The 18,624-nt window shown below is 38.2% G+C and overlaps 2 protein-coding genes across 8 annotated transcripts in view; one reads left to right on the top strand and one right to left on the bottom strand.

Moving 5' to 3' along the window:
* SLF1 (SMC5-SMC6 complex localization factor 1) overlaps positions 1-2,525 on the bottom strand; it is a 49,204-nt gene extending 46,679 nt beyond the window's left edge. Inside the window, exons 1-3 of one of the 2 annotated variants that reach the window (XM_084504194.1) lie at positions 2,393-2,525; positions 1,988-2,101; positions 1,740-1,815 (exon numbers count right to left, since the gene is read on the bottom strand). In XM_084504194.1, coding sequence (XP_084360320.1) covers positions 1,740-1,815; positions 1,988-2,101; positions 2,393-2,419 — 217 coding nt within the window. In that variant the 5' untranslated portion in view covers positions 2,420-2,525. The remainder of the gene's footprint in view (positions 1-1,739; positions 1,816-1,987; positions 2,102-2,392) is intronic. The other variant, XM_084504195.1, reaches the window with a different exon arrangement.
* Positions 2,498-18,624, top strand: part of KIAA0825 — a gene marked incomplete at its 5' end in the record, with an annotated part of 250,673 nt that continues 234,546 nt past the window's right edge. For 5 of the 6 annotated variants that reach the window (XM_084504191.1, XM_084504188.1, XM_084504192.1 and 2 more), the window contains one exon: positions 2,498-2,599. In XM_084504191.1, coding sequence (XP_084360317.1) covers positions 2,498-2,599 — 102 coding nt within the window. Of the gene's footprint in view, positions 2,600-13,882; positions 13,963-18,624 lie in introns of all 6 variants that reach the window. The other variant, XM_084504190.1, reaches the window with a different exon arrangement.

Here is an 18,624-nt window from a genome sequence, read left to right as displayed (position 1 = left end):
CTGTATGTAATGATCTTCCCCTTTTTTTCCCTCTGTCTCTCTCTTCTTACAGGTTCAGGTCAAGAGCTGTGGTTAGTAACCTACTCCTGTATTGAAACACTACTGACTGTAAGATACTGTAAGAGAAATTGACTTGAATTGTGTGAACCTAATTGGCTTCACAGAACAGCAGGGTTGAGTGGCAAAATGTCTCAGTGCAGGAGCACAGACGGTATTTCTGTATAACCTAGTGTAGGTACCAGTAGGCTTCTGATGAAATAGGTGTGTTGTACACAACATGTATGTTAAAAAAAATCACTTTCATTTTAAAGTTTCCATCTCAAATTATCTGTCAGCTAGGGAGTCCATGAAGACTGGCATCCTTGTTTATTTACCTTCACTTCTATTGAGCTCTAAATGGGTTTAAATATGATCTGTTGTACTTAGGAAAAAATGCATTAGGAATGAACACACTCTGTCTGCCACCAAGGGCAATGATTATGCAAAAACAGTGCTTTTTCCAAAATTAAGTTCTAGATGGTTTTGGGGAAGGTTTCAAAACACAGAAATACAAGAGTTTTGCATTGCCATGTGGACAGTATGTATATTGTTTCCACTCAGTTCAAGAAAAATATATCCAGTTGTTTTAAATCTCCCAAAGTAAAATACATAAATAAAATTTGATATCTAAAGTACCTAAGACTTAAAATGAAATACTACACCACAAATGTGATTCTAAATATATCCATATATTGCTTCTCTTATGGCACCTTTCCTTCTATTTCCTTTTTGATATGAGTTTGATCAGAATTTTTAGATCCATTCAAGTAATCATTAATGCATATACTGAAATTCTAGCAGTGACAGATGATTGAAATACCTGCTAATGTAGCCTGCAAGTCTAAAAATAAGATCACTAATTTTACAGGTAATCCCACAAGTAAATTTATCTATTTCTATCTGTAATCTCTTAAATTCAAGATTCAAGATCCATCCCAAAACTTTCTTCAGCCAGTTGTTAAAACACAGTATGGGAAAAATAAGGATCATATTTAAATAGTTAATTGACGAGGACAACAACATCTTGTAACTCTGCAATGTTTTCTGAACTCATTATACAATGCCCACAGGTAACTTCTCTTAGAAGTAATCTTCAAATATGTAAATACGTAGTTCTTGTTTTAAAAGCATTTTAGTTGCTCCAGTACAGAATTCCAGCATCCAAACTTAGGTGAGAGAACAACAAAAGGAAAGGCCAGAGGCTCACCTAGTAAAATGCCAGTGGCAATAGCCTGGAATTTTGTCATGCTGCATAAGCAGAAACTTAGAAACAGTAATCCTTAACGTTGTTACACATGTAATGCTACAGCAAATTTGGTGTCAAAAACCAGCTCAGTAACTACAGGTGTCCATACTCTATCCAATCCCTCTTCAGGTGGCCATATACATGCACCTGTGTCATTTGGATATGACCTCATGATACAACTGATATATAACAAAAGTTTTTGTTTAGAAAGAAATGTATATCAAGTGAAAGAAGATGGCAGGAATATCCCTTAGCACTTACCAAAGCAAAAAAAGAAGTAAATCAAAACTTGAACACGGTACTTTGACAAAAATCAAGGATATCTGAACAAGCAGAAGGTGGTTTTGTAAGACAGTCCATTCATGAAATTAAAACAGGTAACTAGAAGCCTTCAAGAGCTCCTTTCTAGTTCTGTTATGATTCTTTGAAATCTTACAGCGAATTTGCTACTCACCTGCAGCACAGGCAGCCAAGAACTTTTCACTCTTGCAAAGCTTTTTCGCTATAAGATGTGTACAATTCTTGTATTTCTAATAAAAACACAAATAAAATACACAGTGTCATCACTGAAAACATTTAAACTTTCTTGGCTACTTATACACAACTCTAAATTGCTACAAAGTCCTTGATTTTAAGGGTTGCATTTTTTTTTTTCCCTTCCTGCTTTAAACCAAGGAACCAAGGTGCTTCAAGGAACAGTACCTTACTATCAAGGAAAACGCAGTCCAGCTTGAACAGCAACTCAACTAGCGCTTTCTTCTCTCTTCCTCTAAACCCAGTTAACTGGATTCGCCGTTTCGGGCCACCACTCGCCACCTGCGAGAAGAAGAACCGAGAAGGAAACACAAAACACGCATTACAAAACGCTGCCTGGCGGAGGGGGGGGCACACAGCCAGCAGCCTCCTCTCCTCACCCGGCGGCCACCCACCGCCCGGAGACCACCACCACGCAGCCCCGAGCACCCCCAGCACGGCACGGCCCTCACAGGCGAGGGAAAGACGAGGGAAAGGCGAAGGAAAGGCGAAGGGAAGGCCGCCGCCTCCTCCTCCTCCTCCTCCTGCTCCTCACAGGGGGGCCCCCGCGGCTCCCGCCCGCGCCCCACGTACGCCAGGCGGGAGGGCGGCGTCCGCCATTTCGCGTCCCGCTCCCGGCCGAGCCCTGCCCCGGCCGCTCCCCGGCGCCGTGGCCGCCTCCTCCCGCTCCGCCTCCGGATGTGGCGGCGGGGCCGTTCCGGGCCGTTGTCACCGACGCTCGGCGGTCGCCTGGGGGGCTGCGGGCACGGAGTTGAGCGGGACTTGGGGGCGCCCGGCCGGGTAAGTGGTCCCGGCGGGGCTGCCCCCCCCGGTGGAGGAGCCCCGCCCGGGGGCTCCCCGGGGTGCGGCGGGCGGAGCGCGGCTGGGCGCTGCGCACTTCCACGGCTCCCCGGGCGGCGGCAGCGCCGCCACGATCCGAGGGAGGAGGAGAGGAGGAGGAGGAGGAGGAGGAGGAGGAGATGGAGATGATGATGATGATGGTGGTGGTGGTGGTGGTGGTGGTGGTGGTGTGTACAGGGGTGGGGACAGCCGGGTGGTGAGGCGAAAGGGAGGGCTGCGAGACGAACCGGCGCTGGCTCGGAGGCTCGGATGTGCTTTTGGGCTTTGGAAATCACAAATGGTGTTGCCGAGCGGGCTCGTAGGGCTGCGAGGTGGCAGCTTGCTTAGCAGAGGGAGCTGAGGTGCCCCCTGCCCGGATCTCGTTGGCACCGAGTCGCTGTTACGTAATTCAGTGATTTATTTTTTTTTTTTCTTTTAATTATCAAGCCACCTAAAAAAAAGTTAAAAAAAAAAAAAACACGTTCAGATTGTATGTCAACCACGCAATTTAGAAACCTAGAAATACTGGGATGGCAGCTGCTTGTGAAACTTTGCTTTTGGTCCCATCCACGCGTGAGGTGTGACTCCGCTTGGTTCCTGGTGTCACCTTCACGCACGGAGCGGGTCGCACACGATAAATAGTTCAGTGTTTTATAACAAATAAAACGGGCTTTGTAGGGTACTTCATTTTTATGCCTACAGTTGGAAAATAGAAGGCATGTATCCTGAGTCAAGAACCTTGAGTTGCGTCCTTAGAGAACTGCATGCAACTCTCTCCCCATAAAATTCATAGGTGATAGTGGACAACTTGCTTTGTACTCACTGAGGTAGCTTCCCTCCCCTTCCCCTTCCCCTTCCCCTTCCCCTTCCCCTTCCCCTTCCCCTTCCCCTTCCCCTTCCCCTTCCCCTTCCCCTTCCCCTTCCCCTTCCCCTTCCCCTTCCCCTTCCCCTTCCCTTCCCATGTAAACTGAGATGTGTACATCAAAACTTCCACAAATATTATGTTATTGTCACTACAGTTTAGGTCAACAGAAGAAACACTTTGACCTCGTTACTGCTCTAAAACATGAAGTATTCCAGTTGGAAAACACCACCACCGCCACCCCCAAGAAAAGGCACAACCACCATGAACACACCAAAAAATTTAAATTTAGACATCTAAAATGTGTCTGCACATTGGACACTTGGTTCTAATTCTGTCAGTTTCCCAGCTATCAACATGGAGAAATGGATTTGTCCTCCCTCATGAGTCTTCTGTTGCTTTTTGTAAAGTATTCGGGTACTCCAGTGATTGAATGAACAAGATGGTGTGAAATTTATTTGGAATCCCAAGCAACGCTTTGATTTCATGCTTCACATAAGACATGGAACCACTCATTGAATAATTATCTAAAACAAAAAATGTTTATCCTGTCTATAGCCTCATTACTATAAAGTAACGCAAAAACTGTGACAACTTTTCAAGGAAAAGTGAAAGTAGATTCAGGTTGCTACTCATACTGCTTACTGAAATTTTGTCCTAACTTGTTTCCTAACTTGTTAATGTTACTAACTGTAACATTACAGTTATATTTTTGTACGCCAGTATGGTGAAGCAACCAACAACTACCTCTGTCATTAGTTTTTATATAGGTGGCACTGAAAAGTCTTTTAATGTCTATGAGAATATTCAGAATCAAATGACTTTATTTATTGCTTGTGTTACTTAATAGACAATGAAAATTAGTTGCACATTACATTTTCTGTTTTGTACCTATTTCACCTTTATACCTTCACTACTGAGTTGTCAGTGCTGTAAAGGAATTCATATTAATTTTCATAATTGGAGTGAGGGAAATCCAAAATGTATTTGTTTTGCAATACGTAATCTAAGGTTTAGACTACAATTAATTTATTGTCTATAAATGTTATATTTATTTGATGGTCAAAACTTTCTCTAATTTAAAAACTGGAAAAGAAAGACATACAACTGTTCATAAGAGTCATTAATTTGGGGTTAGTCTACTCTGTTTGGATTAATATATTTTAAAGCTAACAGTTGAATTATTATGACTATTAACAATTATTAAGTGCTAATTATTACTTAACTAATAATAACTAATAGTTTTATGCCACAGTGTTCTTAACAGACTAGAGAAGTCTTCAACGTGTAACACTAACTTTCAGCTCAGAATACTGTGAACTAACTACTAGTGAGGAAGTTACATGCTTCTATGCTGACTGTTGTCTTTGAGAATTTTTTTTTCTGGTCTGTGGCACATGTAATATATGTAATCAAAACAACTGAAACCTCAAACACTTAAATTACATTGCTATTGCAGTGTAGCTTTAATATGGTAAGAATATTTCTATTACCTTCATTTTGGTGATGTCTGCTAAGTTTGGGTTTCATTTATGGTCTCCATTTTTTTCATAATAAGACTAAAACATTTTCTTATTTTTCTGTTCTTGCAGTGATCTCATTACAGGAAATATCTTTCATCTCATTATGATTGTTTTATTTCTAATTTACAAGAGAGAAAATGAGTTCTCATACAGCTATGGGTAGTTTAGTTGGAGTATTTTCCAGCACCTCTCAGTTTCTTTGTCCTAGCAAAGATGGTTTATTTGTGCAGTATTATACACTATATTAAATCTGTTGGTCTCTGTGTTTGAGATACATGTAGATATCTTCATTTCATGATTTACAGGGCTACACAAACATTGATCTTTCACAGAAAGGGTTTACTTGCAGTGTTTCAGGTACCCATCTCCTCAGACTTTCTGTCTGCTTCTTTTTATTTTTATTTATTAGAGAAACAAAAAAAGAAAAAAAAAGAGAGAGGGAATTTTATTTTTCATTCCACTCTTCTAACTTTCTGCCCAAAACTTTTTTTTTATTTTTTTTTTTTAATGGCAGCTTAGGGCTTGGGATCCCTTTTGTGCCCCATCGGCCTTTTGACTTTCTATGTGGAAAATGATAACTGATTTCTTGCAGTAACGGCGATTGGGATACAAATCACACACAGAATCACAGAATTGAAGGGGTTGGAAGGGGCCTGAAGAGGTCATCGGGTCCAACCCCCCCTGCCAAAGCAGGTCCCTCAGAGCAGGCTGCCCAGGTAGGCGTCCAGACCAGCCTTGAATATCTCCAGAGAAGGAGACTCCACAACCTCCCTGGGCAGCCTGTTCCAATGCTCATCACCCTCACCGTGAAGAAGTTCTCTTGTATACTCATGCAGAATTTCCTGTGATCCATTTTGTGGCCATTGCCCCTTGTTCTGTCCCCACAGACAGACCACTGAAGAGAGGTTGGCCAAATCCCACTGTTTCCCACACTTAAGATATTTGTAAACATTGGTGAGATCCCCTCTCAGTCTTCTTTTCTCCAGGCTGACCAGACCCAGGTCTCTCAGCCTTTCCTCACAGGGAAGATGCTCCAGGCCCCATATCATCTTTGTGGCTCTCTGCTGGACTCTTTCCAGGAGATCCCTGTCTTTTTTGTAGTGGGGAGCCCAGAACTGGACACAGTACTCCAGGAGAGGCCTGACCAGGGCAGAGTAGAGAGGGAAGATCACCTCCCCTGCCCTGCTGGCCACGCTCCTTTTCATGCACGTCTTGATCCCATTGGTCTTCTTGTCCAGAAATCATGCATTCATGCCTAGGTATCTTTTTCTGTTATGAAGTGTGATCTGGCAGATTATTTTATCGTTGTGATTGCAATTATCATTATGATTATGATTATCTTATCATTATGATTATTAAGGTTATATCTTATCATACTTTTCATTGTGTACGTATGGTGGTTTCACACTGATGGCTAGCTGAGTTTTACAACGTCACTCTCTCATCCTTCTTCCTCTGAAGGACAGGGGGAGAAGACAGAATGAAAAAATTGTTCATGGGTTGTGATTAGGACAGGGAGATGGCTCACCAACTGGAGTCATGGGGCTCTCCATGGGCCGCAGCCTCCTCCAGGCCACATCCACCTGCTCCACAGGGGCTCCTCCACCCATGGGGGGGCTGCAGCGTGGAGATCTGCTCCATGTGGGACCCATGGGCTGCAGGGGGACAGCCTGCTCCACCAGGGGCCTCTCCCTGCACAGCCCACAGGGGAACTGCTGCTGCCTGCCTGCAGCACCTCCTGCCCTCCTGCTGCACTCACCTGGGGGCTGCAGGGCTGCTTCTCGCTCAGTTCTCACTGCTCTCAGAGGCTGCCCATGCAACCACCCCCCCCCCAAAAAAAAAAAAAAAAAAAAACAACAAACATTGCCATGTAAACCAAATACAGTACATAAAATATTTTCCATCATATGAAAAAGTTTACTGCTTGATTAACTGCACACTTTAAAACAGGATTTCTTAGAGGTATTTTCTGCTATTGCCTCAACTCTGTCTAAGATTTTGTCTGCTAATCTTTGACATTGGCTCTCTCTGCATGTGTACATACGTGTATATACTCATCTAAGCAGTATCACTGGACAAAACAAAAGTCAAAATGGGTGAATTTTGGTCAAATGCTTAGCAATCACAGCTTTGTAAAAGCAACCAGAAGCTACACTGAAAAGTCTATCACAAAAACTAAAACAGTATGAAGTGTCTCCACACTGCCTTCATGTGGAGAAAAATCTTACTTTGAGCCCTCTTCTAAATCCATTTGCTAAGTCCGTCCTTAGTATGAAGCACTCACTGGCTTTGTCCTAATGGTGAAGGAAAAAAAATATATTTTTTTCTGGAGTTATAAAGGATTACTAGAATTAGAAGTAATATGAACACAATATAAACCTACAGACGCTAGAATAGTTTCTTATTAATAGTAGTTCTTCTGTAAATGTACTTAAAGTTTCTTTTGTGTGCTGGTGAATATAGGAATGACATAACGCACATTGTGAAAATTGTTTCACTTCTTCAGGCTGTACCTATAAACTCAGTTATCACAAGTTTGTATTTATATTCAAAATCAACTTCTTTTATAGTCTTTTCAGGAGGCATCATTTTTGTTTCTTTCATGTAACCATTTTACTTACACAGATCATTTATTTTTCTGATTATTGTAAGCTCAGCCTATCTCATGTCCTTACGTTCGTCTACCCTTCCGCCAGTTCACATCCCATTAATGCGTGTCCCTGAATCAAAGCTGAGGGACAAATGTAGATAGGACAGCATGAAGTTCCACAACTTGTTCAGTAACTCTTCTGTATATGATGCTAGGCTATACGCTTTGTATGTGGTCGCTTGTTAAGGAATTAGAGAAATGCACTTCTTTAGTGCACTTCAGTCATTCATGACTTGGAGTAGATTTTTTTTTTTATTATTGTTTTAAAACAGAGATAGTGGGATGGTTTGGTTTTGCATTTAATACTTTTGTGCTACACAAAATTTGAGTTTCTTTTCATTGCATGACTTTAGCTAGTCCATTGCTGCCTGGACCTTTTTTCTTAATCAGTATACCAGTCTTCTGCCCTGACCTACATCCACCACGCCTGCCTGGCGTACTTAATCGACCTACTTCCCCCACTGACCTTCTAATATTTTCACCTGTGTCAGAGATCTGTTCTGAAACGGCCAGCAACTTTTTGTACATAGAGGTCCTCTCACCACTTTTCTTTTGAGAATCTGCATAACCCCATTCAGATCGTATGTGTTGACTTGTGTGTCTTTGTTTTAAAGTATACTTTTTTGTCTTCAGTGTATTATTCTTCCCTAAGTAACTCCTGTCAGAATGGCGAGTGTGTAATGGTAGCTGTAATTGTATTTTTTTCATAGTAATCGTAAGTTTTTAAAAAGCAGTGTATATACTGAGAATGTTCGGATACAAAAAATGGCTTCTTTTCTGCAATAAAAACAGAACAAAACAGTTTTATTTCTTATCAGGCTTTTGCAAGGCATGCAATGGCATCGTTGATGCCCTAGCTCAATGTTATTAGAAAAGCAATTTAGGCATGTGGGGTAACATGTGTACTTTACACCTTCTCTGCTGTTTGCTCTACTTGAGGTGAGCACAGGGGGTATGCAAAAGATGTGGATGTCTGTGAATGAAAGAAGAAAAGAAGAATACTAAAAAGAAGTTAGGTAAAAATATGACATGAATTATAATAGGGAAGACAATGAAGGTGCAACAAGAGGAAGGCTAATATCAAAACAACCTTCAGTTTGTTAGCACTGGAGCTATACATTTCATCAATATGTAACTGGAAGATCATATAATATAGTGAAATGCAAATATCAGGCATATATTTGGAACTGAAGGTAATTTATTTTTTTTCCCCGCAGTGAGGTTTAGAGTATTGTAGAGTTTCCTTTTAATGGCTTAGTTGCCCTGTAAGTTAATGTGAGAGCATTGTCATCAGGAGATACTGCTGATATCTGTTGTATTTCTTACAACTTCATTTGTCATCCATCCCTAAGAAATCCAAGGCACTGACAAAGGCAAGCTTCCTCAGTGTATCTTTAGTGTCTTAAAAAGGCCGTAATAAATTCATGTGTTCATTGGTGCTTTTTTATTTTAACAACAATCATTGTCTATTAGACTGAAGAAGCAGACAGCATTTGCCAAAAAATCTATCCGAAACCAACTGTTAGTATGTTGGAAAGAAGTATGTTGTATTACTGTAAGAACCTATTGCCATAAGAAAGGGTATATCTTTTCAGGGAGGCTTTGAGCGTTTGATAATGAGGCTCATTTCAGTACAAAATATGCTGAATATCTATCTTTTTTTTTTTTTCACTGTTTTTTTTTTTGTGAATAATTCATTTGGAGGAACAAGAAGTTTTGGTTAATGGCTGATGGTTTTTGGAAGTGCAAAGAAGTGGAGTGTTGTTATTGAGAAGATTACTGTTTGATTCTACTAGCCTTTGGTGTACCCAGAAACAAGACACAAGTCTTTGTCCCATCCAGAGATACTGCTCTATGTTGTGAGGGACATGTACACTTATCTAAAGAGTCAACAATATCCTGTTGTGATCTGTAGTCTCAGGAGCTCTTTGAGAATTGGAGAGGTCCTCCAAATCGTTTCCTGAAAATAATCTAAGGATTGCAGAAAAGGCAGCTAGACCTTTTGCAGAGGGAGTGCTTTGACAGTCCCTTATGCACAGAATAAAAGACTTCCTTTGAAGCAATGACATAGATAAGGTCTCCTCCTCTTTTCTTCCACTTTCTCGGTGAAGCAATGACATTTATTAGTGCGTAAGATTTTCACTGTTAGTGGTTTCTCCCATCTGGAGTGCCAGTATTGACAGAAGGACACTGAGGTTAGCAACATCCCTTGCAAGATGATTGCTCATAGAAATCATCATTAAGGGCTGAAGTACCAGCAGAGCTGAAATCACGGGCTGGAAACAGACTGTCTTTTCAGGAAATGTTGGGGGGCATGAAAGCTTCCTTTAGGAATGCATTATGAGCTCTTCTGTATAAGCATAACTCTTTAAGGATGGTACCCCTGCTGCTGCTGTTTCTCCTCCTTTCCTGCCTCCCCATTCCCAGCAGCATCCTCAAAGATCTATCAGGCAGTTACACTGCCAGATCAGAATGGGATTTAGATATCCAAAGTCCTAATTCCAAGGTGTTAAGAGGTAAACAGAAGCCGCCTTCTGCCAGATCTGAGAAATGACTTCACAAGAAGAGTTGCTAGTAGCAACAGTCAATAGAATATGGATCTTTTGGGTAATGAGAATGTTGTAAGTGAAATGATTTTGAATTCAGCTCACTAAGGGATTCTGGGGACCGGGGGCCTTTGGGATGCCTCTCCCTGAGTGGAGATACCCCTGTACATTTGTGCATCAGCAGCTACCTCTTCCCGTGTTCCAGTGGGGGGGCACACTTCACCAAATATGACTGTTCCTGTCACGGGATGGTAAAGTCAGCGTGGTAGGAGAGGAAACAAAATTAAAGAGGAACAGCATGAGCAATAATGGGGAGACCGGTTAGGAGAAGTGCAGATGTACCATATTGGACGTACATGATCCAAGTCTTCTAAGATAAATGGTAAATGCTGATTGAAATGTGGTGAGTTAATCTGTCATCTTCTAGTTTAAACTTTTGGAGTTGCTTGCAGAAACTGATTTGCTGCAATTCATGGAGGCATAAAATAGGCCTAGGTAAATTATATTTAGAAGTGTTTCCATATTTAACGTATTCATATGCCAGATTTATCTAAGCAAAATGTACATCTCTTAAATGTTCAGGGTGCATCTTATATTGGAATGAAATTGTTTTTGAAAGAGACAATATGGAATTAATCTGAGACACCGTATCTAGTTAAAAATGCATATGTGTACATATGTCTACATAAAAATATATAGGATGATATTATGGGCCTTATATGGACTTTTCTTGAACAAAGCAAAATTTTTTACTAATCCATCCAACTCATTAGAAAGTATTTGTTCAGTACTGACATACTGAAGTATGATTATATATTCCATGCAAAATTTCCAATAAATATTTTTTGAATATGTAGTATTAGGCCACTTTATAAGTAAGGAACTAAAAGAAAAGTTACAAAAAGCATCTTCTCTTCTCCTTCTCCTTCTCCTTCTCCTTCTCCTTCTCCTTCTCCTTCTCCTTCTCCTTCTCCTTCTCCTTCTCCTTCTCCTTCTCCTTCTCCTTCTCCTTCTCCTTCTCCTTCTCCTTCTCCTTCTCCTTCTCCTTCTCCTCCTCCTTTTCTTCTCCATTTCTTCTCCTTTTCTTCTCCTTTTCTTTCCCCAATTTCCCTGTATACAATGTACTTTCTAAATACGTGATTGGTAGAATTTAACCATAACCATAGTCTAGCTAGTCTTCAAAAGCATTCTTTTTTACTTTCATCAATTTGTTGAAGCTTCTGCACTGTGTTTTGGGTTCTGAAGTCCACATTCATGGAAGAGTTTGATTTTTCCTGGGATGAGGAGAAAAATGCCCATGTTTCGTAGGCACATATTCTAAAGTGGAATTTGATCATTTGTTGACTGATAATATGTTTTGTTTGTTGGAAAGCTTTTCAAGGATTTCTCCACTCTGATGGGCCACTCTTCAAATCTGAGCTTAAATTTACTGAAACTCTTCTGTAGCCTCTGGTTCTTGTAGCAGTATTGGTCTTTTCCTAAAAGTCTGAGTAATATGGTTAATAATTCTCCCCTTTAGAACTAAGTATGTCAGCTAGCTGTCAGCTCTGTGATGTGCCTGATCTCCTTCTCTCTTGCAGGATTCAATTCAATATCAAATTCAAGTCATCTGAATGGCAATGCAAAAGACTGCCAGAACATTAATCTGTTCTACTTTGTAATTTCCTCCTCTCCTCATTTTTAAATTTTATGTTTGATAACACTGAATCTCTTTATACATTGTCGCTTAATTTTATTTCTCATTAGTTAATATAGGTGAAATAATCAGTGTGAATGTTTCTGCTTACAATTTTAGTTTTAGCAAATACGCTACTTATTTAACTTGTCCAAACATGTTGAAGGTATTGAATTTTAAGGCAAAAACATTCACAGTCTGAAAAGGGAACACTGACAAGTTCAGTCAAAAGGGAAAAGAAGAATAATTTATAAAAAGAACTGTAGATAATGATGCCATCCAGTTGTTTTAAAGTGCATCTACCTCACCTTTAATGAATTAGATTTGTCAACAGCATATGTTTTATGCACCACTTCTAATGAAGTGGCATACCAGCACTACAGTGTACTTTGAGGTTTATTCCATCAAAGCTTTTTGCTGTCGTAAAGTAGACCTTTTTAAATAATAGATACTAAAAACTACATTTAAATAACATTAAGGTTGTGACACAAACACCAAATGACAAACTTCAGGCAATTCAAAGTTAGGGCTGACAACTTGTCATTAACTTGCATTGTTGCTTTTTAAAAAAGAAGCACGATTGCATGATTTAAGGATTGAACGTCAGACTAACTTTATATTTCTTGGCTTTTGTGGGCTGGAGTTACAACCTTGCTGTCATTTTTGATACATTTTTTTTGCATAGCCTCTGCTTTCAGAAAAGTAATAAAAGCAGTGCAGAAAGTACAGGCTTTGTTGGCTTTGTTCATTTAAAACACAGACGTGAAAGTATTGGTCCAAGAATAGGGGTTAGCTGATTGTCAGACTTCTGAGCAGTTCTTTCGAACTTCCTTCCTCTTTGCTGATTCTTTAAGAGAACTCCTGGGAAGTGGTTACAGGAACTATAGTGCTGGGGTGCTGTGCTAAAACCCCTGCAAGTGTCAGTAGATCCCAATCTCTTTCCTTCTAAAGAAGCAGTTTGAAACAAACAAGTAAACAAAAAGACTACTGAATGAAGTAAGAATTTAATAATGTGCTGAAAGCCTTGAGAATAGATTCGTTTAATTCCTTGAAATATTGTAAAACAAAAGCAGGTGAGCAGGATATTTCCTTTTATTTCCTACATATGTTTTCCCATTTTGTTGCTGTTAAGCAAAATGGAACTTCATATTCTGCCATGCCTATGTAAACACGATCCTTTCTATTCCTCTGTGGAGATGATTTCTCAGGGTCTGTGAACCAACTTCATGTTCAACTATGATACTTATTGTAGCTTTGTTGATAAGGTCCACACTGCTGCCAAGTGGACAGTATCTCACTGCAGTCCCCTGTGCGTTTTACCCATCATAGCTGCCTGATAACTGGGGTTTGCAGATAGTAAGGGGCTGATACAGAAGGAATATAAGGTATTTTTGCTGAGCTAGCTTTTAGCTACCTTATTTCATTCATTGCATTAGTATTCACAAACACTAGCAAAAGCAGCAGTCAATCTTTAGTTCTTACAATACAATATTCACTTCAGACTTCCATCTTTTTTGTATTTGTTATCTAAATTGATTTTTCTATGAGTCGGTGACCACAGGATAGATTATTCTCAATGAAGCCTTTCTGTGAAGTTCAGAAACAATGACTGAGCTATGTGGTCCTTATCTAAACATTTCTAATACCTGCCATGTGTTATTTTGTTTCATTCTGTGGCTTTCTAGTTTCTCATTTGGCACAGATCTTCTCGTTATTGCTTTTCTGCTTTTGGAACAACAAAATGAAGTAGTACTATGCTACTGATGTGGTTTGTGTAATACATATCAAAAGAAATGGAGGTTTACAAAGTTGTTAGCTTTTTTTAACATTTTGATCTCAGACTATTATTTATTAGTTGGAATTAAGCATATGGTCTTGTTGAGTGAGCAATTTTACATAGTAGTTAGGCTCTTAGGATTTTTATTTGTAAAAGTAGTGGTTATTCAAATATTACCTATTTATCATTTTATTACTTTCTTTTTACACAGAACCATTGAAAAAATGGTTAATTGAACATTATGCATGGTCTCTTAAAGAAGATTTCAGTTACAGAGAGAACATACTGAAGGTATGTGTATATGTAAATTGTACATTTATATCTTCTGAAATCGACTTGCTATAAACTATGAATGCTTAAAAAGCTTTAACTGTATAATGAGATGAGACCTATTCAAAGGAAAGTGCTTATGGGTTCTCATCAAGAATATATATGAATTTTTATTGATTGAAAACAAAAACATAAGAGATGCTAGGTTTATATTTAAGAGATTTTTAAAAGTTCTAGGCAAGCTTTGTTCATATCAGCAATTTTATAAATTCTTCTCTCTTTACGCCAAATACAAAAAATGACTAGATGTTCTTTAAGAATTATATAGGTATGAATTTCAGCTGCATGGTAGTGTGATTTTGGAAGAAATCTGAATAAAGTATCTTTTTCTTTGTAGTTAGGAATATATGGCTATTTTAGAAGTTGAGACCATTGTTTTTGAAATTATTATTTTTTAGCATTTCCTTAGGTGCACCATTCCCAGATATTTATTTTATTTGGAGCAGAACACAGTCTATTCCATAATGTACAGAAAAATCTAATAACCTCTCTTGACCCTATGGAAAGGGTCAAGAAAGGTGACTCATCTCTCAAGTTATCTGAATCTCTTTCCTCTGTGAAGTCAAACTATTTAACTTTGCTCTTTTTGAATGCATTGTCATTAATGCATGTCATCGCAAAATTCTAACTTAAATAAGAATGTGTAATCATTCCAAGATGTCATTTTGGGAGGTATATTGTCTAGTAGTACAGGTGAAGAATTGGATTATTGGTGATACGAATAGTAGGCTATACAATGTTTCTGAGTCTTACCATGCCATTTGACTGGGAGCATGTGAGTTATGTCAGGTTATGCAGATACAGGGGATGGTGGGGAATACAGCAGACTTTTCATATTATCAACTTATCCCTGGAGTATGATAAAAAATGAAAGAAAAAAAATGACTCTAGACTGCCTTGGTATTAAAAATGAAATCATTCATTCAATGCCATTCTGTGACACATATTTTAAAAACAGGAGATTTTTGATTTTCCTGTTTGGAACAAACTTAAAGTTTCTGAATAGCGTTCGGCTCCAAAAATCGGAATGAGTCAGGATATTGTAATGTCTTTTATTACCAGCTTGCCTAAGAAAAAAATGTTGTTTCAGTAAACGCTCTCTCCTTTTTCTATCCCTGAACTCTTTCTTTGTTACTCAGAATTCATAAAATTAAATACTTTTATCACTACATGCTTTGTTTGTCCTTGTAACATCCACCACACTTTTTTTTTTTTGGTGTTGCATGAATGAAGAAAATCTTCAACTGGGACCACCTGTTCTTGGCTGGCCCAGAACAAACATAATTTGTCTTGCAGATTAATGGAATAGAGTTGATTCTCCAAGATTCACTGTTGAACTCATATAAAAATAGATTTGGTTGCAACTTATACTTTGGAAGGTTATTCTGATAGAGCTGTCACTACACTCAGTTTTAGGCAGTCAAATTACAAAAAGTATAGATAGAACCATAATACTTTGAGTGTTTTCAACTTGAACCTTATATGGCTTGTTGTTTATTTATTTTTTACTTGTTTACAAAAGTAGTAAAATGCTATAAAAGTTAAGAAGAAATTTGCTGGAATGTTAGTGTGACCCTAGAAAAAATATTATTCCTTTTTAATTTAGTCTGTGTATACCCCCTCTTTTTCTCTCTAGAGACTTTAAATATAATGCTCCTTTAAGAAAAAACAAACAAACAAACAACAGTTTTTTAGTTTTTAGTCTGTTATTGTTCTGAAGGAAAAGATTGATTTAATGTGATAGGTAAGTAGTGCACATTGTTTACACTGTAGTTCCACTTCTCCACTGGATACACAACTCATTTGAGTCATGTAATTATGTAAGAAATAACACAGTGCATGGTGTTCCCTTGTAAGATATTTATGAGCACTTGCCCTCTTAATCATGAAACCAAAGGCTAAGTGCTTTCTGCACTAGAGAATTTCATGTAATGTCCTTACAGTATTTGTTTAAGATGATAGGAAGGAGGAACCCCTTTTTGCATCACAAAGGAATCAGTTGTCTTTCCTTTTTGTATAATAATATATGATCTAGTCTGTTTCCAAAGGAAGATTTATTTTCTACTGTGTGAATGCATTTTGTTATGATTCCCAACATAATTGTCTCCATCAGGTTTTTAAACGAAATTATTGATGCAATGTCTTTACATAAGAGATGGTAGAACCTATTAGGGTTCTCTGTTAATCATCTGGAATCATACTCACATGACATTACCTTATCATATACTGACTAACACTATAGAGGCAGATGAACTTCGCCACAAAGTACAAGATATTTATTTCATGAGCTACCAGATCGAAGACTCTTAGTTGCCCTATGATCAGGAACTTCAGGCATCACTTTTAAGAGCACCACTTATAAAATCCTTGAGAAGGAAGCTCGTTTCATTATAACTACTTATTTATTTTCATTTCTTCTCCAGTGGCAATGCAAAGGCATTATGGATAAATGTTCTTTAAAAATGCTACTTTCTGCTGCACTTTTGTTGCTTTTGTAGCATCACAGCTGTGACTTGCACTTTCTCTATAGAAATAAAGATGCAACAGCTGATAACTTTAATTTATCAAGTGAGACAGAACTGGTTAGAAGAGATGATAGGAAGGGTGCTCTGGGAAGATAAAGGTTTCCTCTGATCAAGCAGTTGAGAAAAAAATCAGTTCTATACGTCTTCTAAATTACATAAGAAATTCCTTTCTTTAAAAATAAAAATAAAATTCTGGCTTCCTTGTTTGTTATAGAACTGCAAGTCAGTAAGGCGAAAGGTTTATTTTTGTACGCTAATTTTGATTACAGTTAACTAGGTTAATATACCAGTCAATATTTGTACATTAACATACTGTTCTACAGATCTCTTTCCTACCTCTTATTGCCAGTGTGTGATAGTGCATACATCCTAAATGAAAAATACTTTTGTACTTCAGTGTAGAAAGATAGCTAATGATCAGTTATGAGTTCTGGTCCGAATTCAAAGTGGCAGTTAACCAGAAGTAAAGACATATTCAAGACTAAACACTTAATTTAAAAAGACCCTTTTTTTTTTTTTTTTTTGTCTCCTCCTTTTAGGTGCTTTGATAGCAATCTTGTGACGTTTTCTGTGATAAAAGATAATGCAGGTCCAATCTGATGCAGACCTAACATGGTAGATCGCCCTACTGCTGAGTAACAAAATTGTGCTTTTGCTAGCCGTCCTAAAGAAGAAAAATGCAATAAGCTTTTAAAACTCTTGTTCTTCACTGGGAAGGAAAACAAAATAAGAAGGCAAGGAGGAAGATGTCTTAACATGAACTTGAGTAATCACAGACACCCAGTTGTCAGCTCAAACTACTAATGCTAAAACTCTCCTATGTTAGTAGAAAGCATAACTGCCTTGCTGTGAAACTTGAGACGCCATCTAGTCATATACCCCTGCAATTTTTAAACTGATTTTATGAATTTGTCAAAGATGGTCTTTTGCTGCCTTGGTATATTCCAATTAGTTACCAACTAATGTTTTAAAGAGCTTTTGTCAGTCTTAAATTAGGCTTGCATATGAGAAAAGCAATTTGAGATATTAAAATAAATATCTAACATGAGACTTCTGATGGGAAGCACCTTGGTTATTTTGTTTTTTGTTTAGTATAGCTGGTAACACTTCAAAACCTGGTGCCAAATTTAAATGAGTCAAAATACAAAGAAGCAATAGACTTCCACATGATTATGGAGACCGCTGTGTATATGTGAAGAAAATATATTAAAATGTATTAGGCTTTGATTAATCCACATAAACTTCAAGTACAATCCTAATTATACAATACTGTGCCTCATCTGAAAAATCAATTACTTTTAAACTGATATATGTGAAGCAGTGAGTAATGTTATCAACCTCTACTTTGAAGACAAGCCAACAGAGAGGAAAATGATTACAGATCACATCTTTTTGCAGAAGCTTATTTGCCTTGAACATATTTCCGGTTGTCAAATGCTAACCTTTCTTAGAATGTCACTGATGTAGTTGAATATAAAGTTGTCTTCCTCGAAAGTCTGGTTTCTATTAAAGTCTAACAGCAACCATTTGGTCAATGGTAGAAAAGTAAAATGATCTTGAAAGAGATCATATGAGATCTACTGAATTGAAATATTTTATATATATATATTTATATTATTTTTTTAATGCAGTTTATTTTTAGCTTATGACATGCAATTGTCACTTTTTGCAAGCAGTTTTTTTCTTTTAGTTGAAAGTGCTGGCTTCTTTAAACACAATTACAGTTGTTGGTTTGCTAATCCTGTGAGTCAATCTACACTAAACAAGAAGCTTATATGAAACCCTTGGCAGCTTCAGCGAAAATTAAAAAGCATGCTTTACTGTAGAGATTGTCAAGAGTGGAAATAATATTTGTCCAGTCGGACAGCTTGCTTTTGTAGTCGCTAAATGAAAGTTGAGATTCTGTCTCTTCCTTGAAAGCTTCTGTGTCAAGAAGGTAATTTGGACTGTTTGTGGTTTGACAGGGATTATTAAAATCAGATGAAGTGAAGGGAAGGAAGTGTGAGAAAGCAAAATTGACAGTGACACTCTCTATTATTTGCAGCTTGGATCATGATGACTATGTTGATACGATAGATTCTAAATGTTAGGTTCACTG

Source organism: Aythya ferina (assembly GCF_964211825.1).
Source record: "Aythya ferina genome assembly, chromosome: Z".
Lineage (NCBI taxonomy): Eukaryota > Metazoa > Chordata > Aves > Anseriformes > Anatidae > Aythya > Aythya ferina.
The sequence above is the reverse complement of the archived record's forward strand: the minus strand, read 5'-3'. Positions and strand labels throughout refer to the sequence as shown.